Source organism: Felis catus, chromosome D4 (assembly GCF_018350175.1).
Source record: "Felis catus isolate Fca126 chromosome D4, F.catus_Fca126_mat1.0, whole genome shotgun sequence".
NCBI classification, from domain to species: domain Eukaryota; kingdom Metazoa; phylum Chordata; class Mammalia; order Carnivora; family Felidae; genus Felis; species Felis catus.
The window spans coordinates 78,504,214-78,531,641 of record NC_058380.1 but is presented as its reverse complement, the minus strand read 5'-3'; the positions used below and the strand labels follow the sequence as shown (position 1 = coordinate 78,531,641).

The 27,428-nt window shown below is 45.0% G+C and overlaps 1 protein-coding gene across 6 annotated transcripts in view; it reads left to right on the top strand.

Annotated features, from left to right (window-relative positions):
* The window catches only part of BRINP1 (BMP/retinoic acid inducible neural specific 1), a 174,564-nt gene that overhangs the window by 122,425 nt on the left and 24,711 nt on the right, over window positions 1-27,428 (top strand). For 5 of the 6 annotated variants that reach the window (XM_011288472.4, XM_006939410.5, XM_006939412.5 and 2 more), the window contains 2 exons: window positions 19,527-19,763; window positions 24,427-24,649. In XM_011288472.4, the coding sequence (XP_011286774.1) occupies window positions 19,527-19,763; window positions 24,427-24,649 (460 nt within the window). The remainder of the gene's footprint in view (window positions 1-19,526; window positions 19,764-24,426; window positions 24,650-27,428) is intronic. The other variant, XM_019816425.3, reaches the window with a different exon arrangement.

Sequence of the window (27,428 nt, the reverse complement as noted above, 5' to 3'; positions counted from 1 at the left end):
CCCGAATTTTCTCATTCTAAATACTGACTTTCACACCTGATGTTGAATTCCTTTTCTCAACGAGCAGTTATGGTATAAGCTTCAGTCCTCCAAAATGCAGGTCTACCATTGGTTACATGATTATAAGTATGTTATCCACCAAAAAGGAGGTGACATCCTTGTCTTATTCTAGATTGGTCAGAACACAACTGGAAGGTTAGGGCCAGGTCTGGGCATCACACTTCAAGAGGGACACTAAGAAACTACAGTGTTCCTAAAGAACGGTGTCTTATGAGGAACAGCTGAAGAGAGTTGACTTGGGGCAAAAGGACTGTCTACAGATACCTAAAGGGCTGTCTTACAGAAAAGCTAGTCAAATTCATTAATGTGGATAAAATGAACCTAGACCTGATGCACTTGCAGAAGACAATAAAGATCCCAGCTTTCTTTTAAGAATCGGTGTTGGGTCAAAGTGGGCATAAGGATGGAGTGGGAAACAGTTTGTGTCCCAAGGAAATATATACCCTATCAGAGAAGATGGGCTTAAAGAAACAAAAAGAGGCATAAGGAATTGTAGTGGAGAAAAATGGGAGGGCTTCATGGTACCAAATGGTATGGGGACTTAACCTATCAGGGGATCAGAGGAGATGGATAGGATAGGACCTGGAGGATGACGAAGAGGTCAGGGTCATGGATATGGAGGCAGACAATGAGTATCTATGAAGGAGCATTTGAGGAAATGAAAATGTCGTAAGAGATTAAAGCAGAGACATCCGTGGTGAGAAAGATGAAATAATCCTTCAGATCCTGGAAGGCCTGTGCAGCACATTAATGACTCGAACATTAATTTGAGGGTCATGGGCACCATGGAAAGGTTTTTAAAAAGGAAGTAGCATGAGGAGATTGATGTTTTGGAAGATCACTCTGGCTGTCATGTGTCCAGTTAATTAGATCGGGGTAGATTGAGGGTGGATGACCCATTAGGGGCTATTGCAGTACTGAAGATGAGAGGTCACAGATTCAGACCATGAAGGTAGCAGTTGAGGTTGAAAAAAACAGACCACTTTTAGAGTTATTTAGCTGGTGTCAACCACTTTTAGAGTTATTTGGCTGGCATCATGACCAGAGTTTAGTGAGACGACCATGAAGAATTTAGATAATCTGGTGAGTGGAGTGTGGGGATGAGATAGAGAGGAAGGGCAGGGAAATACATAAGATTCAAGGCAATATATAATATAATAGAGATAATGAAAGTAATGCATACCATTATGGAGATTCAGAAAAGGGAGTAATTCATTTGGCCTGTCTAGGCAGAGGAGTCATAAGAAAAAAATATCTAAGGAAGAATAATATTCTCTTGGTGGAAGGTAAAACAAAAAAACTTCTTCAATATAAGACAGAAGACTGTCTCATGATTCTTGGATAGGCTGATGTTTATTCAGTAGGATACAACAAGCAGTAGGTATGAAGAAAAGGATTTATACATTGAACCACATTAAAATTAAGAATTTCCAGGGGCACCTGGTGGCTCAGTCAGTTGAGCATCCAACTCTCGATTTTAGCTCAGGTCATGATTCCAGGGTCATGAGATCAAGCCCTGCATCGGGCTCCATGCTTAGCATGGAGCCTGCTTAAGATTCTGTCTCTGTCGCTCTCTCCTCTCTCCTCTCTCCTCTCTTCTCTCTCTCCTCCTCTGCCACTATCCCCCACTCTCTCCCTCTCTCTTAATTAAAAAAAAAAGAATTTCTGTTCATCAGATGCTGCTATTGATAGAATGAAAATACAAGCTGCAGAGTAGAAGGAAAGATTTTTGATACATGTATGTGACAAAAAAAAAAAACAAAACCCTGTGCAAAATATATCAGTAATTCCTAAAAACAACAAGAAAAAGGCAGACTGTCCAGTAAGACAAGAAAATGGGTAAAAGACATGAACAGGCACTTCACAAACAAGAATATCAAAATGGCAGATAAACATTTGAAAAGGTGATTAACTTTTCTAGCCCTCATAACATGTAAATTAAAGCCACAATTTAGTATGCTAACCCCACAATCAGTCTGGTTCAAAGGAAAAACACTGACAACATCAAGGAGTGACGATGTGGAACAATGGAAACTTACATGGAAACTTACTTATAACATCTCCTGCATTGCTTGTGGGAGAATAAATCAGTACAACCACTTTGGAAAACTCTTTTGGCAGTATCTACAAAAAAACTCAGTATGTCCTGGCCCTCTGACCCAGAAATTATAATTCTTGGGAGTATGCACAACAGAAATGCCATCCATGTTCACCAAAGGACATGGCTGTTTATAGCAGCTTCATTCAAAATAGCCTACAAATGGAAATAGCCCCCATTGCCCATCAACAAGAAAATGGATAAATACATTGTCATGCATTCATATGACAGGCTACAATGCAGAAATGGGGGAAAATAAACTATTCTTTTCTGCAACAGTATGGAAGAATCTCATGAACATAACATTAAGTAAAAGAAGCTGGACACAAAAGAATATGTGCTATTTGATTCCATTTCTATACGGGTCAAAAACAGCCAAAAAAAAAAATGTGTTGCTTTTGTAGCTCAGAGAGCATTAACCTTCAGGGAGGGAGAATAAGGGACTGACAGGAGATGGGAGAGGTTTCTGGAGGTATCTATGATGTTCTGTTTCTTGATCTGGATGGGAGCACATGGGTGTGTTTACTTTGTGAAAATTCATAGCACTGTACGCACGTGATTTATATGTATACATTTCTGTGTGTATAATGTGCGTCTATGAAAAATTTATTTAATAATGTGCTCCATCTTGACATCGTCTGCAAAGAGAAGACATGAATAAAGCAGACACGTAGAAGAACAGAAGGTGGTCCAGCCCAGCCAGAAGACAGCCGCATGGACTGAGGGCAGTGGAGTCAGAAATAACAATGGATAATATTTATCCAGCACTTCCTAGTGTGCCAGGGCCTGTGTTCATTGATTTGTATTACATGCATGTTTATTTGTTTGTTTTTATTCATTTTAACTTCCGTTTAATTTTATTATGTAATTGCACTTACTACGTTTTGAATCCTCACCCCATTCCTGGGAGGAAAGCATAAGTAACATCCCTACTTCATAGGTGAGGAAACTGGGGTGAGGGAGGTCACTCAGTCAGTGATTGAGCTCCACATTTAACCCTGACAGTCTGGCTTCAGAGCTTTTGTTTCTCAAAACGCTCCTGTTCTCTCTTCCTCTTTCCTCTCCTAATTCCGCTGAAGGAGGCTGGGAGGGGAGATTCTGCAGAGGTTTGTTTTGGTGGATTGAGGACGATGTGAATGGCACCCTAATGGCATTGACCTTGTGGTGGTTCATAAACTGTTCGCAGAACAGGGCAAAGGTGGAAGGAAATCGGAAAAAGAAAGAAGAGGTTTGGAGAAGGACACGAGGAGTGAGAAAGACAGGATCATAGAAATGATCACAGGCTATTAGTAGTCGAAACAGCAACAGCCAAACTGGTAGTAATAACACTAATGGCATAATGATAACTTCTTATTTTTATACTTCTCTCTCCAAGAAGCCCATTGAGTGTTTTGCTGACATTGTCATGTAATTTAATCTAGTATCCATCTGGTGAGGTATACAGAGAGCAGAGCTCTGCCTTGGTAGCTCACTGATGTGGAAAGGGATGCAGAGAGAATATTTTGCTGAAATCTGGGATGATCCATAAATTTATTCATTCATACATTCATTCATTTAGCAATATTTATTGAATATCAACTACATGTCAGATACTGGTTTCAGAGCTGGATATATAGCCGTGAATAAGCGAAGTCTCCATCATTTTGGAGTTTATATTTAGTGTGTGGGTGTTAGGGGAGCAGCCAATAAACAAGCAAACAAAGAAATATATTTTCTTTACAATCAGAGAGATGGTGAGAGAACAGGTCATGTAGAAATTTGTAGACCATGGAAAAGACTTTAGACTTCTACTCTGGATGAAATGAGAAGCCATTGCAAATTCAGGCAGTGGCGTAACCTGACCTGACTTACATTTTAAATGAATCACTATGAGTGCTGTGTGGAGAAGACTAACACAGAGGGCAAGGACACATAAAAGGAACCCAGTGTGGGGGCTGTCGTGTTTACCAAGGTAAGACAAAATGGTGGCCAGGACCATGAGAGCTGGTGATGTGGGTTGTGAGGAATGATTGCCCTACGGGTGCATTTTTTAAGTGGTGCTGACATTATTTGGTGATGAACTAGAAATGTTTGTGAGAGAAAGAGAGAAGTAAAGGATGACCCCAGAGTTTGGCCTGAGCCACCGCAGTGATGGAACCACTTTGCTGATACAGTGAAGACTGCAGGAGGGGTCACTTTTGCTGCGACATGAGGAACTGGGTGAACCAAGTTTGAGAAGTGTGTTCTAGATACAAATGTGGATGCTGAATGGGCATCTGGAAAGTCGGGGTGGGGGGAGGACTAGAAATCTAAATTAGCATAGAGATGATATTTAATGATGTGAGGTTGGGTAAGACGACCTTGGAAAAGAGTGTAGATAGAAACAAAAAGAAGGAATTCAGTTATTGAGCTGTGGAGAATCTCATATTGAAGGGTTGGGGTAATGGAATGAGAATGAGGAACAGGAAGAGGAAGCTAAGAAGTGGCTGGGGAAGGTGTAAAGGGAGTGGTGAGAGCATGGTGTCCTGGAGGCCAAGTAAACAATGTTACTGGGGCGCCTGGGTGGCTCAGTCGGTTAAGCGTCCGACATCGGCTCAGGTGGCGATCTCATGGTTCGTGGGTTCGAGCCCCGCTCTGACAGTGTGGAACCTGCCTCAGTTTTCTGTCTTTTCCTCTCTCTCTACTTCTTCCCCATTCCCCCGTTCGCGCTTTCTCTCTCTCTCTCAACTAAATAAGCTTAAAAAAAGAAGATAAAAAGAATGTTCCACAAAATGGAGATTGTGGTCAACTGAGTAGTAGCATGGCAGGCATCGGTGAACTTGACGAGGATCTTTCTCCCAAAGCACATGCGTCTTCTCTACGGCACTAGAGTTGACGTCTTTAAGGCCAGAGTCATGTCCCTTCATCTCCCAAATGCCACCGCCTCTGAAAAGCCTCTTTTAAGACCTCTTCTCTGGCATGATTTATTGGTTTTCCTGTACCTTGCAACATATTTGGGGGGGGAGGGGTTTGGGTTTTACCTGTTCTATAGAGTAGATGACAGGCTTCTTTAGAAAAGGGATTTTTGCCTTGCCAACTTTGTTTTTCATTATATTCAACAGTGCTGGGGACATAGGAACTCGATACATGTTTGCTGAATTGAATGTTTCCTTCTGATTGGTGCTTAAGTAGCAATGGAAGGAGGGGGACTAGGGGAAGGCAGAAGGAGAGCAAGAAAAGGGAGGTGGAGGAAAGGAGAGAGAGGGAGAAGAAGAGGGGAAAGGACTTGAGGGAGGAGGGCGAAGGGCAGAAGAGGGAGGAGGGCGAAGGGCAGAAAGGACTTGAAGGAGGGAGGACGGTGCGGAGGAGGAGGTTGAGGAAGAGAAGTAGCATCAACCATCCCTTTCCTCAGTAGCTGGGCATCATAAGTGCCCAAACTCATCTTGCGACAAGTAGCAGAAACAGAGGAACAGAGGGTAGAAATGTCAGAAATGATACTTTTTTCTGCTGCCACTCCCTCTTAGGCATTGTGTGTATATGCATTAGCCACTTCGGCCCTCCCACTAACTGAGAGATAAGGATCATGCTCCTCATCAAACAGATGGAGACACTGAGGCCCAGAGAGGTAACCTTCCCGAGGCCCCCCTGGCTTTTGGTTCCCTGTTGCCTGGGCCCCAAGCCTGCTTGACTTTGCTGGGAGGCTCCGAGTCAGCACAGCACAGTTCTAGATGTGGGTACGGTGGGAATAAGTCCTTGCCCAACTGCAATAGTAGAGGAAGGGGGCACCGGACATGATTAGGTCTTTCTGTCCACAAAGCCCCCTCCTCTCTCACCCCCTGTCACCCCGTGTGGCCTCGGGCCCCCAGGGTGGAAGGCTGAGCGATTGTTGCCAATGCCGGTCAGTAGCTTCGGGGTGGGTCCTCCACAGAAAGAGCCCAGGGTGCGGGCAGGGGCTTGTGGTTAGGCCCTTCTTGTCTGATTAGCAGCGCCTGGAGGCACTGATGGGGCTCCATGTTTCTCCCTTCCCGCGGCTCTGTCCGGAAGGCCCGCTGAATAAAAGGGCAGTGTCTTCATGACTGAGGGGGCTGCTGACGTCCACCCAGTTGGCCGCATCCAAGCTGGTTTTCCTTCATGCGCCCAGGAGCACTCTGTCCTCGGCCTTGTGATGAGGACAACCGGAGTTCCTCTTAGGAAGTGGATCGAAAGTATCAATGAAAGACTCAGTCGGAACGCAGATAGAATCAGGACGATCCGGAGGGCAGGCTTGATGGTGATGAGACCTTGGACTAGTTAACCCTCTGAGCTTCTCTAGGTCTTCTGCTCTACAAAACGGGCATAAAACCACCTCTGTGGCGGAGCCTTTGTTCTGCATTTCATTGGAAAACATGTAGAAAGCACCTGACCTAAAAACCAATAGGGCGGATATAAAATAATACTTATGCTTACGATCTACTGCGTGATTCTCATCTGCCGGGCAAAGAGCTCATTTCTTTATATCAAGATCTCCTGTATACCTCACCAAAGACCCATTTTGAAGACTTGAAAACTGAGGCTCACAGATGTTAAGTAACTGTCTTGTAGGTGGCAGCATAAGAATTTGAACCCAAGTCCATTCAATGTCAATGCTCTTGAACCATATTGTTTCTCAACCTGGAGCATATGAATCATAACCATGATTTTTATTAAAGCAAATAATTCCATAGCCCTTTTTGTGTGCTTGTAGGCTCTGCTATTTACTTTGGAAAGTCTACGCTTTTCCTAAAATTACTTGCTAACTTGTATATGTTTATAGGTGCCCCATTTCTATAGCTATTGTCATATTCTCAAAAAGACTGAGAACCGGGAAGGATCACATACCCCTAGAACACAGATTACTAAGGCCTTGCAATATACCCAGTGTACATGACTATAAAATGTGCTGCCACTTTCCTGGGGACATCTGGAATCATTTGGCAACTCAAGACTCACACTTGTACAGAAAGTGTTGGAAATTCTGATGGCATCTAGGCTGATGTTGAGAGAAGTGATCTCAGGACTCACCCCTGTTTTGTTTTTGTTTTTGTTTTGAAAGAGAGAGACGGAGGGAGAGAGTGAGAGGCATGGTTGGGGAAGGGGCAGAGGGAGAGAAAGAGAGAGGGAGAGAGAGAATCCCAAGCAGGACCCACGCTCAGTACAGAGCCCATCACGGGACTCGATCTCACGACCATGATCTCATGACCTGAACCCAAATCAAGAGTCGAATGCTCAACTGACTAAGCCACCTAGCCCCTCATCTCTTGGCGTTGTAGTCATGCAGGGTCTATACTTTTCAAATGAACTCATGGCCAGGCGTACAGCAAGGGAATCCTGGCTGATAAACAGTCAGTGTGGTGATTTGGTTTATTTTAACAACCGTGTCTCATTGAACTCCTGGTTGGTCTCATTGATTGGGCAGAAACCAGGCATCAGGGCACCTCAAACCTGAATAAACCACCCATGAAAATTAATTCATTGATCCCATGTAGCTAAGGCACCTGTTTATATTTAAGATAATTAAGTCAATCCTTATTTTTTTCTGTCACAATTCATCTTGGTCATAACTAAGCTGTCCTTTCACACTGCAAACATAGCACTCTCCACCTACTTTTCTTTTTCTGCTCCTAGATACGTTCTAGCTTGTCTTATGCGCAAAACCGGACGTGGCGTTATTTAATTGTAATTAAGATCCCTGAGAGTAGAAGCCATACTCTTTTTTTAATGTCTTCATTAGTCACTTCTCTGGAGTTCAGTGTTTAGCTCGTAGTAGGTGCTCAATAAATTTGTACCGATTTAAAGTAATTTGAACTGTTACATCAATGTATTTGGAATCTTAGTCTTTTTATGAGGGTAAGTATGTATAACATTAAGTTCAACATCATAACCAGCTTAAAATGCGCAATTCATTAAGAGACGCTAAGCATCTCACAGTTATTGTGCAACAGTCACCAACTATCTAGTTCCAGAACTTTCTCACAACCTCAAATAAGCAGTCATTCTCCACCTCGCTTCCCTCCAGCCCCAGGCAACTAGTCTGCTCTCTGTCTCCGTGGATTTGCTTTTTCTGGATATTTCATACAAATGGAGTAGCACAATATGTGGGGTTTTTGTGTCTGGCTTCTTTTTATTTAGCAGAACGCTTTCAAGGGTCACCCGTATTGTAGCATGTATCACTACTTTGTTCTTTTATGACCGAATTAATATTTGATTGCATAGATATACCACATTTTGTTTGCCCATTCATGGGCTGGTGGACCTGGAGATTGTCTCCACTTCTTGACCATCGTGAATAGTGCCGCTAGGAACATTGGTGTACAAGTTTTTGTTTGAATGCCTGTCTGCAGTTCTTTGGGCTGTATACCTTAACAATGGAATCACTGGATCATATGGTAATTGAATTTTTTTTAAGAAAAGGTTTGATGCAAAAACAAGTTAATCTATCCCATTGTTCCCTCCCCTAAAAGGATTATGTACACCAGTGCATCCCCGTGCGCCTGGCGGTGCTGTCCTGTGGGAGATGTATACTTCCCGGCTAGTTGGCATTGCCCTTGGCCACGTGATTCACTTTGGCCAATAGAATGTGGGAGGACATAACCCATGCCCCGCCTTAGCATGAGGAGACATTGTCTGGCTTGGCTTTTCCTCTTTTCCTTCTGTCATGATAATGGCGTACCCCTGAGCAAAGCTGCTCCTTCAAGTCTGGATCCAAAATGAAGAAGACGTCTGGAGCAGAGCCAAAGCCCAGCCAACATGAGACAGAGCAAGAAATAAACCTTTGTGGTTATCAGCTGCTGTGATTTTGAGGTTATTTGTTACCATGCAGTAACTTAAAAAAGCTCAATAATACTGAAACATCAGTATCAAATAGCGTAAACCGCACTTATTTACTGCAGGACTTCTCAGTGCCTTAACTATGCTAATATACATTATGAGTCTCAAGAGGTAGATTACATATGGAGTTTCCTGAATATATTTTATCCTGGTTGCACTTGCAGATCTAAGGCTCTGCAGCATACAACTTGGAAAATGCTTGACTGTTCATACCATTTCGGTTCAGTCTTGTCCAAAATAACTCTTCTGGACACTTTTACTCTGATAAAAGTTGAAGTGTCTTCTTTTTTCTCCTACTGAATCTTGCATACATTTGCATGTGTGTGTTATTATAATTTTATCTTTATGAATCTTGTTCTCTCACCCAACTGGAGCTCCCGAGATCAGAAAATTGTGCTTTATTCATTTTCCATATCTAGCATCTAGGATAGCACCTGCTTCAGTAAGTTGGCGGGTGGACAGACTTCACTAGTAGTTGCTGGACTGAGCAGTTTTATGTTTGCACACCTACTGTGATCTTGCTTGATATCTTGGAAAAAATGCCAAGAAATATAGGAAACAGTTATAGTTCTCAAGAATCATAATTTGTAGCAATGGGTCCGAAACAAAGTATGTGTTAAAAAATTCGTAGTCAAGAAACACCTTCAGCAGCATTGTTCTCTTAGGATGTTTTTTGGGGGGTTTTTTTTTTTGTTCTGTTTTTTGTTTTTTGGGTTTTTTTTTGTTTTTTTGTTTTGTCTCTGTGTTTTTTTTTTACTCAGATGTTTCTGAACACCTGTTCTTGTCACTACTGCGTCAAAGTTGAAATAGCTCGAGATTTCAAGCTCTGATGTTGGGGAAGGTGACACAGGGCCTGCTCAGGAAGGAGGGCTGTAGAGAGGAGGAGCATGCCAAGCACAGGGCAGAAGAAAACCACGGTCTTCCCTGAAACATGTTCTGTCTAAACACAGCTTCATTCAAACACACTGACTAGGAACTACTAATGTGCTATAGCTGACAGGGAGATGGAACACGAACGAGGCATTGCCTCTGGCATTCAAGGAGATCACAGGCCAGGAGGAGCATGAACACAAGCACATAATATGGTGTGATAGGTGTTCTATTAAAATTTGAGAAGTGTGCAAGGTGTTTCTGGGTACCGACAGAGGGGGTGTCTGAGATTGCCAAAGGCCTCCAGGGAAAGCAGTAGAAAACAGGGTGAGGACAAGAAATGACGTTAGTCGAGCAACTGTCCTGTACCGAGAGGTTCACGTGTGTGATCCGATTGGTTTTCTTCTCCAGACCATTGAGGTCTAATTTACATACAGAGAAGTTCACCCTTTCGAGGTGAAGAGTTCTGTGAATTTGAAATACCCGTCCTGTAATCAAGATACCACCACAAGATACAAAAGGGTTTATTTGATTTTTACATGTACCCCCACAATGGAAGCTCTCATGGAGAAATGGAGAATCAGAGAAGTTAAGCCTCTTGATCTTAACTTCCCAAGGTCCTGCGGTTACTAAGAGCTGGAGGCAAAATCTGAACGGGGGGGACTTTCTACATTTGAGGGCCAGTGGCTGTGGTGTGGCAGGCTGTAGCAAGGAGAGGGAAATAGAGAAGATGTGGACACATCAACTGATCTGGGGATCTGGTAGCACAGGGTTTGATAGGTGTCAGGTTTGGGTTTTTATCATGAATTCTGTGAAGAAGCTTATAATTGAATAGACTCGACCTCTTCTTAACACCCTCTGTAAGGGTATCTTCATGTTGAAATTTTAGGAAATTGAATTTAGTTTTTTTTTTTTAATGTTTATTTGTTTTTGAGAGAGAGACAGAATGTGAGCAGGCGAGGGGCAGAGAAAGAGGGAGACAGAATCTGAAGCAGGCTCCAGGCTCTGAGCTGTCAGTGCAGAGCCCAATGCAGAGCTCGAACTCACAAACTGTAAGATCATGACCTGGGCTGAAGTTGGATGCTCAACCGACGGACCCACCCAGGCGCCCCTGGGAAATTGAATTTAAAATATATGTTGGCCTCCTTATCCTTGGTGATTTCATAGCTTAGTCCGACCACATTTGCTTTTTCAAAGTTCAAATTGTCATTTAATGGGGCACCTGGGTGGTTCCGTTGGTTAAGCGTCCAACTCTTGATTTGGGCTCAGGTTATGATCTTGCGTTTCGTGGGTTTAAGCCCCACGTCAGCCTTGGCACTGACTGTTGAAGCCTACTTAGGATTTTTTTTTTCCTGCTCCTCTCTCTCTCTCTCTCTCTCTCTCAAAATAAGTAAATAAACATTTTAAAAAGTAAATAAAAATAAGTGAATGAACAACAGCACAGAGTAGATGCATAGAAAATCAAGATCGGAAGGACCTTAATGGTCAGCTAGTAGGGGAGGTAGCAAACTTTCTCTGCAAAGAGCCAGATGGTAAATGTTTTAGGCTTTGTTGTCTCTGTTCTTACCACTCAGCTCTTCCACTGTAATGTGAAGGCAGCTATAGACAGTACTGAAACGAATCTGTGTGGCTGTGTTCCAATAAAATTAATTACAAAAATAAGCTGCAGGTCAATTTGGCCCATGGGCCATAGTTTGCCAACTCCTATATAGGCTTGGTTGTGTTGTGCTAACGAACAATCCCTGAATCTCAGTGGCTGGCAAGAGAAAAGGCTCATTTCTTGCTTACGCTGCATCATGGTTGCAAGTCAGTTGTGATTCTGTTCCTCCGGTGGCCTCTGTGTGGAATATGGCTGTTTTCCGTGGTGGTGGGACAGAGAAACCGATAAACCCACGTGTTGGTTCTTATAGATCTGCTTTGGAAAGTTGTACCCCTCACCTGCGTTCACATTTCATCGGCCAAAGTGTGTCACGTGAACCCGTCTGAGTGCGGACGGTGGGGTGTGTGTAATTTTTTCAAAGAGAGGACACCGCAAAGGGAGGAGAACTGAATATGGGTTAGTGATAACCACATGCCATTTGGGCCCTGGGTTCTTTAAATTGTGCTTCCGATGATGAGGAGTCTTCTACCTACTAAGGCAACCTGTTTCATCCCTCAAAACTCCTGATGGTAAAAAGGTTTTGCTTTTATTGTGCTGAACTTCATTTACCCGAATCTTGCATCTAAGGGTTCCAAGTCTATTCCTTAAGATCCCGCAGAATGGATGATGATCCTTGGGAACACAAAGGTTACTCTGTCCAGAAGGGGGCGCCAGAACCCACCCACTTTCCCCCCAGGTAGCTGCCTTTCTTCATTTCTCCCAGTGCAAATGACCCATCACGGAGACAGGGCTGAACTTCTGAATGAGATCATAGCCTTTTCGCCCTTTCTGCACGGTTTCACCCGGTGAATTATCGTCTTATTTTCATTCCACTCCAATGAGCTGTCAGCGATGGATACTGTAATTCACAGCAATAGAAACACAAACAGATGGGTAATTGACCTGCATGCCTTCATTACACTGGAGTTCAGAATGGCTGTTGGAGCCATAAAGTCCTTTATCTGCCAGTCTGAGATCCCTGGGCTTTCACAAGGAAGGGGATCAGGCTGACTTTCTGCGAAAGGTGCACTTCTTGTTCTCCTCAACCCGTGCTTTTCGGAAATGGACAGAATTTGACAAGCAGAACTTAGCGGGTACCAGGCAACAGCCAGACTTCTGTAGCACTCAGAGATATCAACAGGGGGCCACATTCTGATGCAAGCACGGGAGAGGACAATATTGCCACTCAACCAAAATAGAATCTTGTATTTTTTTTCCCTTTTCCTCTTAGCACCAAAAAAAAAAAAAAAAAAAAAAAAAAAAGTGAATTTAATACGTAATGAACTAGGTCAGAAAAGAGTACATCCATCAAAACTGCTACTATTTTAGGTAATTACGATAAGATAGAATAAGATAAAACAAAGTTCATCCAAAAGACAAGCAAGCAAACAAACAAGCAAAACCAGAAAGATATATGGTCCTTGCCTTGAACAAGACTTTGATTGATCCAAGGTATTCACACACTGACTCATCTTTGCTCAAGGTACACCCGCTGCAGGGAATGCTGTGGCTCCCTCTGTATCTATTAAAAACCATGCTCCTGTTTCAAGATCTACCCACATCCCACATCCCACACATCACGAAGTCTTCCCTAATTATTGTCTCCAGAGTCATTTTCTTTCATCTTCATAATAGATGACTGGCTTCTTCAAAATGTAAGATATATTTATTAAACACCTACTATGTTCCAGATGTGATGCTGCTTTTTACGTTTCAATCGTCGGTTCGGGCCTTTGTCTCTTGTACTTGGATTTTATGCTTTAGTTTTGAATCTCCAAGTAGCCCCTTGGTGTCCTTGGAAAATGGAAACATCTCCTCCAACAAATCCCCACGTACTACTTGTTGAAAGAAGAGAAGGAGGCTAGGAGTTCCTAACAGCAAAAGAGAGCAGATCAGCATCAGAGATGAAGGCTGGACTACCCTCGGCAGATCTTAGAGGTGCTTTCAGCTTTTGTTGATTGGGTCCTCTTTTCTCTAGCTCACTGAGCAGTCACCTGGACCAGGTGTCTGCTTCAGACAGCTGTACTGACCGTGTCATTGAAGGTACCAAGGAATTCAATGTAGGGGTCCCCAGAAAGTTCTTCTGTTATTTTAGTGCTCCCCAGTGGTTGAAAATCAACAATGCAGTGAGCCCTCTTTGCTTTTTCTGACTCCCAGCTAAACTCTTGGTCTGTAATGGACAAGGATCCTTGACCTCTGTTGCTGTAAGCAATGCTGTTCCTCTAATAAGCTGGCAGATCTCTGCCCCCTGTCATTCTTCCCTCAAGAGTCTTGATCTTCTCTGAGGCACTGAGAAAGCTTTCATCTCCTCTCTAGGGAACCTGGAAACAAACACAAAAACAAAAAAAGGTGAACCTTATTCAGAAAGGAGGGTGATGGTCAGGTAGGTTCTTAGTTGGAAGGAGTTCTGTTGCTTGAGTCCTTTGTACAGGCTGTTCCCACTTTCTTCTTGTTTCTTCTACTCCACTCCCCGCTGTTCCCACTTTCTAAACGGCTCTTCTTGTGGACCCCTCGTCCTGTAATTCCTGTGAGTCCATTAGGTCCCAGCCCAAAAGCCACTTTCTGCAGGAGAGTGTCTGTGACTGCCCCTAATCCAGCCTGGGTTAGGTGTTTTCCTCTGTGGTCCCTGAGCAACCTCGTGCTTTGGGTAGAGCCCTGGTCTCCGTGCATCCAAGCAGCTTGTTTGCATGTTTGCTTCTTTAACTAAGCCGTGAGGTCCATGAGGGCAGGGAATGCCTGCTTTCTTCACCCCGGTGTCTATGGCGCAGTTACTGGCACACGGGAGAGCCTACGTGTGGAAAGAAGACAGAGGGAGAGAAGAAAAGAAGGAAAGATGAAAGGGAGGAAGATTCGCTGAAGTATAACCAAATGGAAGTTTGAAAAATGGAGACCTGTGGTAATTCCTGTAATGGTATTAAGAGATGATGCACTCTGGACATGTCTCCTGCTGGTCCAAAGGGGGCTACTCAGGAGGATGTTTCCAAGAACGACTCAGGTTTGGTTCAGGGAGTGGATTATGTTCTGATGTATAAATGGGGGGACCTACCATTTATTGAACACTTAATTATGCTAACCATCTGCTCGGGCTGCTATAACAAAATGCAAAAACTGGGTCGTTGAAGTGAGGGGCCTTCGTTTCTACAGTTCCGGAGGCTGGAAGTCAAAGACCACGATGCCGGCCCATTCGGTGTCTGGCTTGTGGACAGCCGTGTTCTCACTGCGTGTGCACGTGGCTTTTCCTTAGTGTGTGCTCATGGAGGGAGAGGGAGAGAGACAGCTTTCCTGTCTCGTACTCTTCTTACAAGTCCATTAATCTTACCACGGAGGCCCCACTTTTGTGACCCGATGTAAACCCAATGACCAGCCAAGGCCCCATCTCGATACCGTAACTCTGGGAGTTAGGGCTGCGACATGTGAACTGTGCAGGGGAGGGGGGGAGTGGGTGGGGGTGGTCACAGACATTCAGCCCATAGCAGCCAGGCTCTTGCCGGGTGCCCTTTATGCCCTTCCCATTTATTTATTCTTCCCAACAGCCCTGGGATTGGAGCTTCACAGGCAAGTAGCCTGAATTTCAGAGAGAGGCTAAGACACCTGCAGAGGCCACCCTGGGCCAGGGCCACCTTGAGAACACTGAGGCAGGAGTTTGTCTCAGTTTTCAGTCTTTCATGCCAGAGAGCTGGGAGGGCCCGTAGGGTTTCAGAACTCACAATTCTGGGATTTGAATCTTGAGTCTCTTAGTTTGGTTGTGGGGCTTTAGGCCAACTTAAGGCCAATTCCAATATCCTCAAAGTTTTTAGAGACCAATGTTTTGTTTTGTTTTGTTTTTTGTTTTTTTTGTTTTTTGTTTTTCAGTTGGGGTGAAAAAGAGAATGGTTGTTGAATGAAAACCTATACTGGCCTTGGCCTTAATTTATACTCTGGGGGATCTATAGTGGACAGACAGGGCTCCTGTCCCCCGGAAGCCCACTCCCTAATGGGGAAGATGAAAACAAATATGAAAACACATGAATAAGATGATTTCTGTCAGTAGCTCATTCTATGATGAAAATAGAAGAGGCTTTTTTAATATGGGTCATCTGGGAAGGTCTGGATTGCAGGACAAGGGAGCCATGCAGAGATCTGGGAAAAGAATATTCTTGGCCCTGGGAGGTACACTTGCAAAGACTCTAGGGAGAACAAGACCAACACAAGGGAAGGACCAGGAAAGAGAAGGATGCCTGGTGTATTTCAAAACAAAACAAAACAAAACAAAGGAATAGAATATTAAGAAATAAGGAGAGAGGAAGCAAGGAAATAGAGATAGCCTATCGTGTGACACAAAGGAGAAATCCTTCCTCCACACACAAAGACTGGATGTAAAACACAAGAAATATCCTGAGATGTCTGCCTTGAAGGTGAGGTGGGAGGAGGGCTAAGGGAGACAGGGCAAAAATTAGGAAAAGAGAAAGAAGATGATGTGGATGTTCCCATATCTACATTGCCCACTCACTTCGCGGAACAGTGACACATTCCATTTTAAAGTATAACAAGATTTTTTGTAAAAAAAAAAAAAAAGTATAATGAGATTGGGGGAGATATCACATATGTTCAGCACGAGTCACTGGGTGTGCAAGTGAAGCTCTCAGCCATCGCCTTCTTGGGTGTTTTGAGGCAAAATTTACATGCTCGCCCATAATGGTGACCTCTCTCTGTCTCTGATTTTCTCAGCTTGTCTCTCTCTCTCTCTCTTTCTCTGTGTGTCTTTGGGAACTGTGGGGCCAGAATATTCCACCCCAGCCGGCAGCTGTATATCTTTCAAACAGTGGTTCCACAGGCCAAATCTCCCTCCAAGTTATTTATGACTCCCATTGAAGCCGGTGGTACTCAGGCGCCAACCTAGGAGGTCAGCAATGGGCCTCTTTGTTGGACACAGGTCATCAGGAGACGACTGCGGCGGTGACTGCTCTGTGAACCTCCGCTGCCGTAGAAATGGTTATGTAACTTTAAACAGTAATGACATTTTGCAGAAAAGTGCTTTTTAATTGCTATGTCTTCATTATTCTCTTTCAAAATTGCCCAGGAGATTCTGCCTCAGAGACAGCTCGGCATGATCTGAGTTTCCATTTTTAAAGAGCAATCAGTTTTGTGTTTCAGCTGCTCCCAGAAACCCCCCAACCCAAAACTTCATCTGTTTTCAGTTGCATTAAACGGGGTAGGTAATACTGCCTTTTGTATCCTTGCCAAACGGAGAAACGATTTGACGCAATTTTCTAAAAATGCTCTCCCCAAATTCCTTTTGGGCTGGGACCAAGAATAGAATATTTTATCCCCTACAAAAGGGAGAAAGAAAGTGATGAGCAAGCTAGAAAAATAGGACTGAGAGTATAGTCTATAGAGTTCCAACAGAAACTTAACCCCAATCCGTAGACTCAGATGCCTATAGGGGATTGGGATCAGCTAAAAATAAATTTTGCTTTGGAAGCGAAAAACCCTGATACAGATAAAATGACTCAGGAATGCATGCTCTGAAAGAATTGTAGACTTAGTTGAGCAGGGACTCACTCTAGTGATTGGCCCCATCGTTTGGTGTTTGTATCCTGCTCCTATGCCGTGAGCCCTTCCCAGCAATCACTCAAACTCGTGCAGACCCCTTGCTCGTTGGTGTGGAGTTCACCCATTCTCGCAGCCGGCCGGTGCCCCAGCCCTGTAGCTCCATCTGTCTGTTAGAACCCCTTTCACCCATACCGATATGGATCCACCTTCTTGAATAGCCGTCCCCCCACCCCCCCCCCCCCATGCTGCTTCAACAAGCACAGAATTCTAAACCCTCCTCTACAAATAACTCCAGACTGCCTGCTGAGGATTTTCTTCTGATTGCCCACAGCTATCGTTCATGTATCCTGAAGGTTCTGTTGAAACTTTAAAAAACGTCAGTCACAGGAGGGATTTCATCATCACAGCATGGCCGTCATCATCATCGTCAGAAATGGGAACGAATGGCATTTACTGGGTGCTTGCCGTGTGCCCAGGAACTGTTGTGACGATTTGCAGGGATTCCTTCACTTAGCCCTCTCAACAACCTAAAAGCACCTCTGTTTTACAAAAGAAAAAGCAGAGGCTTAGAGAGGTTGAGTGACTTACCTGAGATGTCTAGGTAGTAAGTAGAGAAGCCTGACCAGCGATGCCCAGCTTTTAACTACCTTCTGCATCCCTGCAGTAAGGTGTGCCGAACACATCATCCTCTTTCCCACAATGCCTTTTTAAAAATATTTTCAATATTTATTTTTGAGAGAGAGAGAGAGAGCACTCCTGGAGGAGGGGCAGAGAGAGAGAGAGGGAGACACAGAATCCAAAGCAGGCTCCAGGCTCCGAGCTGTCAGCATGGAGACTGACGCGGGGCTCGAACTCCTGAACCATGAGATCATGACCTGAGCCGAAGTCGGATGCTTAACCGACTGAGCCACCCAGACGCCCCCCACTCCACCCCACAATGCCTCTCTGAACACAGTTGTTTTTAGCTGCCAGATGAAGACAGGTTGAAATGATGGGGCTTCATTTTTTAAAAAAATTGAAAGTGAGAGAGGGAAAGATAAAAATCTAGAAACACAACTGTGAAGTACAATGAGAGACATGCCGAGCTGATTCAGCAAGCCCCTGATGAGTAGGATGAGGGTGTGTCCCTAAAACATGAATAAGAAAAACATTTAATCCAAAGAACACAGTTATTTTTCACACAATGGGTCATTAAACCATTACCCCTATATGCACTGGTAGCTGAAACTGTCCGCGGCACCAGACGAGGTGGGGAGAGATGTCTTTCGTGAATTAATTTAGCCCAGAGTTGTCCTTCTTTTTGGGCACCCTAGTCAATAGCCTGCTACGATGACATCTCAGAGGTACATGAGTAGTGCATGTGCCCAGATAGATCCTTCTCCATCCTTGGGTGTCCAGATTAAGACTTTGATTACTCAGATATAGAGACAAGATTATGAGGTGTGGTCCGGAGTGTTCATCCTATAGCCTTGGGCTAGTCACTTCCCCTCCATGGGCCTCTGCTTCTTTGTGTTTACAGCTGGGAAGAAAAAAAAAAAATTAATCCTCTCTGATGGCATTCTGCACTGATATTTTTATGATGCCCTGGTCTTATGAAATTATACCACTCTCCTTTATCACTCGTATCCTTGAAATTTACCAAAGTATCCCATTATCCACAGGATGAAGTCCAAATCCCTTAGCATACAAGAAAGCCCTGTGCATTTTGGCCTCCACTTGCCTCTGACACATGTTCCCCGACAGCAATGCACCCCACCCATCCAAATTCGTTTTTTCACCAGCAACTCCCAGACATGTACATCTTTATTCTTGCTGCTACCCTCTTTAGAATGTGCTTCCTGTTCCTTTTTTTTTTTACATGGTGATCTCTTATTTACCTTCCAAGAAGCCCAAACGCCATCTCCTCTCTAAAGGTTTCCCTGCTGCCCTGGCAAGGTTATTTGCGGTCCTCCCTGTCCAGTTGCCTCGTCTGGACCATCTCTGCTCCAGGCCCAGAAAGCTGTGCTATGATGATGTGTGTCTGTGTCTATCCCTGCTGATTACGCTGTAAACTCCCCAAGGGCGAGGATCTTGTCTTTTTCATCTCTATAGACTCAGTGCCTAGCTCAGGACTTGGGCTTCGTAAATAGAGTCCATCAATATTTGAGAAAAGGAGAACAAAAGAAATGAAGGAAACAAGAAAAAATAAACAATAATCTTGTGCTTTCAAGAAGGGTTTTCTCCCCAAATGGAAAAGGTATATACCAGATCTGGCTGTGGCCTCAGTCCTAATGTAACGGACTAGAGTGTGCCTTTCAGAGGTGGCCGAGGTCATGACTTGAGAAGTTTAAGTAGACACAGTGTTGCTGGAGGCCTCACCAACCGGGCCCTGTGTGGATCTAGGCGGGCCCAGAAATATTTGGGTTACAGCACACAGGGAGAAAGCTAACAGCTTCAGATTCCTATGTCTCCCCTTTCACACCTGTTAATGAAACACCTTTTTTAACCTTTCTCTTTCTCCCCCTTCTCGCTGTTCTCGCACAGGTCTTCAGATAATCTTCCCTCAGTATCTGCAAGAGAAGTTTGTCCAGTCGGCCTTGAGCTACATCATGTGCAATGGTGAGGGAGAGTATGTGTGTCAGAACAGCCAGTGTAGATGTCAGTGTGCAGAGGAGTTCCCGCAGTGCAACTGCCCCATCACCGACATCCAGATCATGGAGTACACGCTGGCCAACATGGCCAAGTCTTGGGCCGAAGCGTATAAGGACCTGGAGAATTCAGGTAGAGAGCCTAACGTGGTCGTACCGCATCCGTGGCCCTGAGCCAAGCCTAAAAAAGAAAACTGTCTAGCCAGAATTAGGACCTCTGTGAGGGACTGTTCAGTGACTCTAGTTATTTCACGTGGGAGGGACCGGAGCCAGGTCTAGGAGCTGTCATGGAGCAGGTACTCAGTCAGTCTCCATGGGATGGAATAATGAATCGCGTGATTGAGTTTGTGGTCCTAAGATGTATTGTCTGCATTGTACCCAGAAGACAGAGAGAGTAATGCCACATAGCACATAGAAGCCTCCGGAGAATGGAGAGTCAAAGGTACTTGTATTGATTCCCGAGTCTGTGTGTGCGTGTGCATGTGTGTGTGCGTGTGTGTGCGCGCGCCTATATCTCTCGATAAACAACCACGTATGTATGTCTAAATATGTACATGTGTATGTATTTTTATCCATGTACATATATATAGATAATGATACGGATAGAGATATCCAAACAATTCACAGATTGTCAAAGCTAAAGCGACTTTTCAGGTACGTGGCTGTTTCCCACTTTTCATGGTTAAGGAGACGCGTGGTCATGAATTTCAGGGGAGGAAAGTCAGCCACCCAGGGCCATACAGTGGGTGAGGTACAGAGTTGGATCTCTGCCTTTCTGGAGTTTCTAGTTGATGTGAAAGCCAGCCATGAATCGTATGACATTTTAATCATGTGAAGGAGAGGCTACTGTGAGCAAATCCATGCAGGGGGAGGTTGAGGAGGTCAGGAGGGTCAGGGAGGTCAGGAGAGGCACCTTGGGGAAGAACATCAAACTTCAATGCAGAGGTCAGTGGGTGAGTGCATGTCAGAGAGCGGGAGGCCATCACGAGGTGCCTCGGAGGGAGAGGACGGAGACGTGGCTAGCGTGGTGGGACAGGTGCTAAAAGTGGGGAAGGTGCAGAGGTACCGAGGCATTTAGAAGGGCAGATTAGCAGGGCTTGGTGTTACACGGGCTGTACGTGGTCGAAGAGAAGGGTGTTGAGATTCGAGAGCTTTTTTTAGGTACGTTTGGTAGACAATTTGATGGAGGCTGGTACCATTCACTGAGCTAGAATACCCTGGGTGGTTCGGAAACAGAGACTGTGTATGTAGCGCTGGGCATGAAAAGCTTGGGCATCCTTGAGATTTCCAAGAAGAGATGCCAGGTAAACAGTTGGCATCTACTATGCTTTCAGATATCTGTCAAATAAATGGACATAGGCAGAGAGCATTACTGGTTTTTAGAACAGCTCAATATTTCTTAAATTTATGACAGCAACTGCATTACAATGAGTAGTGATATTCCTGTATCTTGGGGGGGGGTGTGGGGGGCACCAAGACCCGGTGTCTTCCCCAGGGTTACATAGTTAGTAAATGACAGGGTTGGGAACGGAATCCCTGATTCCAAACCCCATGCTTGTAGCAGCTTTTTGTATTAGTGCTCCTTTACCCCCGAGGCTTCAGTTCCCTCATCTGATATATGAGAGGACATGTTTGTGGTTTTAATAGTTGAATTTATTTAAATTTTTAGCCGAGAAACCCTTTGATCGAACAAAATCGTACCTTGGAGCCACTGTGTACCACAGGTAAAAGCTGAGCCCTACTGAGCTGTATTTGAAAACCATTGGTTTCCATGAACTCTAAGCCCCTGAACCAGCTTTGGGAGCACATAACGCATGAGTGATTCTGCTCTCGTGCAGCTCGAACGGAGCTGTGGCTGCCCTCTGGACCCGCACCCGCCAGTCCATTTAAAATCCCAGGAACTCATAGAAGAGAGGTTCGTGATGGAAATGTGTGACGACGATTATTTGGCCTCAAACAAAAGAAGCATTTGATAACATGCTTTTGCAAGGAGATTCCACTGATTGCTAAAAAACAGAGGGGCATGAAGTCGATGTGCACAAGCAGTAGGGATCTTTAGCATAGAATCCTATCCCCCAGGAAGAGAAACCACTTTCGGTGGGTGGGTAGGTGGGTGGGGAAGGAAACACAGAAAGCTAAAATGCTGCTGAGTAGCTGAATAGGCCGCAGAAATGATTTACGTGGCATGCTTTCTCTCCACAAGAGCACCCGTTCGCTCTAGATACCCTGTACTTATCCATCTGGAATGGTTTTACCCATTAAGACAAATCCATCCATACCTTCGTGTAGATGTGGCTTGTGCGTGTGTATCTTCCTCCCCTTCATTTCAGGCAGCGGCCTTAATGACTCAGCAACGAGGCAGCTTGGAGGGATTCAAGACCCGGCCAAAAGGGAAAAGCCAATGATTCCTTCATGGTCGGAGCACTGGTGGTCACGTAGAGCCTAGTTTACACACATGAATGGCGGTCTACACCTCCTTTATTGGGAGGGAACCCTTCCACTTTCAGTCAAAAACTTAAATCATTTTAACGTTTAAATTCTATGTTCCTAACTGACCCAGGTTCAGGTTCAGTGAAACGACTGTCATGTTCTCCAAGGTCAACAGCGCTTCCCACAGGAGAGCAGCATATCTTCCTTGGGGGTTGGGGGAGGCTGTGTATTGTGGGCAACCAACACACGGGGTCATTAGGGCCAGCCCACTGCCTCCAGCCAACTCCCCGAATAAACCAGCCGGCGTTGTCCTATGCTAGCCGCCCATCCCCTGAGCGCGTTCTGTATGTCGAGGACTATTTAGGCAGATACAGTGCTGTGTCACTCTTTCCTGATTTGCATTAGGTGCTAGGTTACCTGTTTGACAGATGGGAAAACTGAGGTGTTGAAAGAATAATGGTCATACAGCTGCCGAGGGGTCCAGATGCAACTTGATCTCCTGAATGTCTGACTGGCAATAAGGAGGCACTGTGAGTTCTGTAGGGGTCAGAGATTCCTATTTTTGGCACCATTTATTTAGTTAGTTAGTTAGTTTCTTTCTTTCCCCCGGTCTACTGATCCTCTTTATGTGTTGAGAGTAAGTGTATAATGCTGAGTAAAAGCATACATTCAGAGCCTGCTTAGAGTTCTAATTCTGCCATTTACTGGCTGTGTGACCTTGGCAAGATAACTGACTTCTTTGTGTCCTAGTTTCTATAAAAGAAGGCGCTGAAAGTACCCACCTCGTAGATTTGCTGTAAAATCACTTATATGGGTGAGGTGTTTCAGAGTGAGCGTGGTGCTTACTGAAAGCTACGTAGGCATTTTTAAAAATAAAATGAATGCCTAATGTACCTGAAATTTCCTGATAGCTTTTGCAGCACAAACTAAAAGTACTAAGCTGCAAATATATATACATACATATATATACACACATATATTTATATTTATATTATACATATAAATATGCATATATTATACATATTTATATATTTATATTTAAATGTGTATATATATATATATATATATATATATATCCCCAACCATTTGGATTTTTCCCCCCGCAAAATGACCAACCTCCTAATTCTTTTATTTTCCCGGTAGTTGGGGAGCATGACAAAGGTAAGTATTATATTGAAAAAAGAATAGCTCAGATTCAAGTCCTGCCTCTTGTCACTCCTTGGCTGTTCTACCTTCAGAAAATCATTTCCCTGCTCTGGGCTTCATTTTCCCTCTGCGTAGAACAAGAAAGCTGACCTAGATTATCTCTAAGGTTGTGACGAGTTGCAGAAAACACGGAAACTCTGAAACACAGAACCAAACTGAGGCAGAAACCTTCACCGGGGAGACCCAAGATTTGCCCCCATCTCTTAAGGTGGGGTGTCTCTAAATGGGATGTGACACGAGGTGGTACACAGACAACTTCCAGTAGGACTGGGTCATGTAGCAAGGAGCTTGATCCATCTCAGCTCTCCCTCGACCCTGCAGATGACATCAGAGAGAACGTTCCAGTTGGTGCTAATATGCCGTTAGCACCTCCCCGTGGCTCGGCTCTCTACCTTCCTGTGTACTTCACAGTGAGAGCAGGACCCAGGGTTTGATCACTTAGCTGGCAACACTATCTGGCCAGGATTTGTTAATACTGTTTTCATAACTGTATACTTTTACAGCTTTATTTTTATAGCTCCCATTCTACTGAAGGCATGGGATGGAGGTTTTCTAATGCAGAATTGGATAAAAATTTGGTCGAATCGATTCAAAGAAAATACTAAGTAAATATAAGTACAAATATGTGAATATCATTATCAAGCTGGCATTCAGATGACAGAAGTTTGGGAAGCCTTGTTTTTTTTTTTTTTAAGTTTATTTATTTATTTTGAGAAAGAGAGAGAGAGAGAGCATGAGCTGGGGAGGGGCAGAGAGAAAGAGAGAATCCAAAGCAGGCTCAACACTGCCAGCTTGGAGCCCGACGCGGGACTCGAATCCATGAACGCTGCGATCATGATCTGAGCCAAAATCAAGCGTCTGATGCTTAAGGGACTGAGCCACCCAGGCGCCCCCTGGACAGCCTCGTTTCTAATAAGGATACAGGATGCAGATTCCCTCCTGTGGGAGCAAAGTAAAAGAACCCTCACTGAAAGTGTAGTGGCCCTTGCACGGCCTCCCCGGAGCTGCTCAGAGGCTAGTGCAGAGTTCATGGGGCCTCAAAGGAGTGAGTTTTATCTGCAAGCCTGCCTGACTGGTAGGTGGGGCTGAGCCTTCCAGGCAGCCTCCAAGGGGGGGCAGCCTTGCTCAGTCCTTCTCTCTTGGCCTCTGTCTCTCGCTAGATGAGTTTAAATCGTTTATGAAGCGTCTGCCCAGCAACCACTTCCTGACCATCGGGAGCATCCATCAGCACTGGGGCAACGACTGGGACCTGCAGAACCGTTACAAGCTCCTGCAGAGCGCCACCGAGGCCCAGAGGCAAAAGATCCAGCGCACCGCCCGCAAGCTCTTCGGCCTCAGTGTCCGCTGTCGCCACAATCCCAACCACCAGCTGCCTAGAGAGAGGTAAGTGTGACCCCCCCACCCCGCCCCCACCGCCTCTGCAGGCTCAGACCTGTTTCTGGCTTAAGTTCCCCGTGGCCCAGGGAAATGCCATGCCGATGATGATGCACCTGCTGGTGGCAAGCCAGGCCTTGCGTGGTCCAGACCAACCATTTTCTGGATCATCTCTGGCTTCTCTGCTTCTGGTGACTGCTGTCCTGGGTTTTCTCACTGTTTCCTGAATATGCCCAGAACTTTCAGCCTCTGTGTTCTGTCTGATCCGTCGGACTGTGGGAGGGAGCCCGCAATAGCCCTGACTGCTATGTGACATTATTCTGGTTGCTTGAAAGGTATTATCTATTTAATTTAAAAGTTACTTGACAGATTGGGGTGCCTGGGTGGTTCAGTCGGTTAAGCATCTGACTTCCGCTCAGGTCATGATCTTGTGGTTTGTGAGTTCGAGCCCTGCATCGGGCTCTGTGCTGACAGCTCAGAGCCTGGAACCTGCTTCGGATTCTGTGTCTCCCTGTCTCTCTTTTCCCCTCCCGGCTCACGCTCTGTCTCTCTCTATCTAAAAAATAAATAAACATTAAAAAAAAACAGAAATTGCTTAACAAAGCAGATTTTAGCATCCCCATCTTAATGGTGAAGAAACTGGGTTAACTAATCCCTCAGCTATATATTGAGGACCTTTGATCAGGGCCTGGAGTCAGTGACACAAAAAAGGCATGGACCAGGAAAATTTAAGGAGGCACTCCCTGGCTGGGTCTTGTGAGTGCAGGGTCCTCACCAGAGAGTGAGAGCCTCCTTAAACACCTGGATGCCTCACTTCCTTCCCTCTGGGCTGACAAGACAGAAGTTCCTGGGTCTTCACAGATCTTAGGGTTTCTTTGCTCCCTCTGGAACTTCTGGGGAAGAAGCCAGGATTGAGATCCAGCCCTTTCAGACTCCATTCTCCCAGGGCATGTGTGAGCTGCTCCCTGGCAGGGGGGAGTGCGGTGGTTTCTGTAGTGGTGCCTCTGTGGATTCCACAAAGGCATCTCCATCCAGCAGAAGGCAGGTTTGGGGGCTGTGCACCCTGCTTCGGCTAGTGCAGCTGTACCTTGATTTGTTTCATATTTGGGGGTTTTGCACTCAACTTTATTCAGAGAGAAGAGATCCACTCTTTAAAAGAATAAGGCTAAGGCACATTCACTTACCAGATTTGCGGTCAGCCACGTGTCTTTATAGCTGAGTGCTAGCCTTTTTGCACAGAGCAGAGAACCAGCTCAGAGAGGCCCAGTATTTGGTCCAGAGCTACAGTGCACATCAGTGCTTCCCAAGAGGAGGTGATTTTGTTCCCGGGGAGCATTTAGAAATGTCTGAAGACATTTTTGAGTATCATAATGGGTGTGGGGTGCTATTGCACAGGGCAATCCCCACAGCAAAGAGTTTATCCTTCACCAAAAAGTCAGTGATGTTGGGGTTTGGAAGCCCTGACGTAAGAGGAAGAGACAGGATCCCACAGTGCTCTGATGCTAAATACCGTGTTCTTCCTCGCCCTTCTGGGCAGGCACCCAAAGATTAAAGATCCATGACACTTCTAAGCATTTCCCTCATGCCAGCCACCCCCACGCACTTACTCGTTTTCCTCTTCATTTTTTCAGACTCAGATCAAATGCCGCCTCCTCCATGAAGTCTTTCCTGATTGCACCAGCCACTACAGAGGCTCTTAATTCTAGGTCCCCATTACTCTAAAACCCCTACCCATCTTCCCTTTCTCCCCCTACTGTGAAGTCGCCTCCTTTTACTCCTGGCCATGCTGACCCGTGTCTTTCCCATTCCTTCCAACTCTGAACCCATTGCTTGGCAGCTAGTTTGTGATCATTACTTGGTGGACCAAACAGGATTTGCTCTGGCAGTCGCTTCCTCGCTGCAGTGCGGCCAGTACAGGAACTAAAGAAAGGGGTCCAGTCACCAAATGGCTTCCTTGTCATCTGCAGCAGGTGCCCAAACTGCCACCACGAGCGAGTGCCCAGATTCCATCTAGATCCATCAGGCTTTGGTCACGTGACCCGCGTTGGATGCAATGAGGGATTCAGAAAGGAGCACAGTACACAGGGCTGTGAGGCATGTCTTTCAGAGGAGGGGCTCTGTTAGCAATCACGAAAAACCCTGTATGTATATATATATATATATATATATATATATATGTGTGTGTGTGTGTGTGTGCTTAAAATCAACTTGTTAGTGCTGCCATAGCAAAGTACCACAGACTGAGCGGTTTAGACAACAGAAATGGATCTTCTCACAGTTCTGGAGGCTGGGAGTCTGAGATTGAGGTGGTCTGCAAGGTTGGCTCCTTCTCAGTCCTCTCTCCTTGGTGACACGTGGCGGCCTTCTGCCTGTGTCCTCCCGTGGTGTTTCCGCTGTGCGTCTCTGTGTCCTAATCTCTTCTTACAAGGACACCAGTCCTTTTGGGTTAGGGTCCCGCCTCAATGACCTAATGTTAACTTAATTACCTCTTCGAAGCCCCTTTCTCTAAATAGAGTCACATTCTGAGGTACCGACGGTGAGGGCTTGAACATACGAATGTGGGGGAGATATAATTCAGCCCAGAACCCCAGAAAAAGTGGCTTTTGATCTATGGGTGAAGAAACCCTGCACCCCCAGGATTCGCCACACTGCATGCAAATCTGGTGGCAAAGGGTAACATTTAACCGTTACCTGATTTTATTTTATTTTATTATTATTATTTTTTTTTACATTTATTTATTTTTGAGACAGAGAGAGACAGAGCATGAACGGGGGAGGGTCAGAGAGA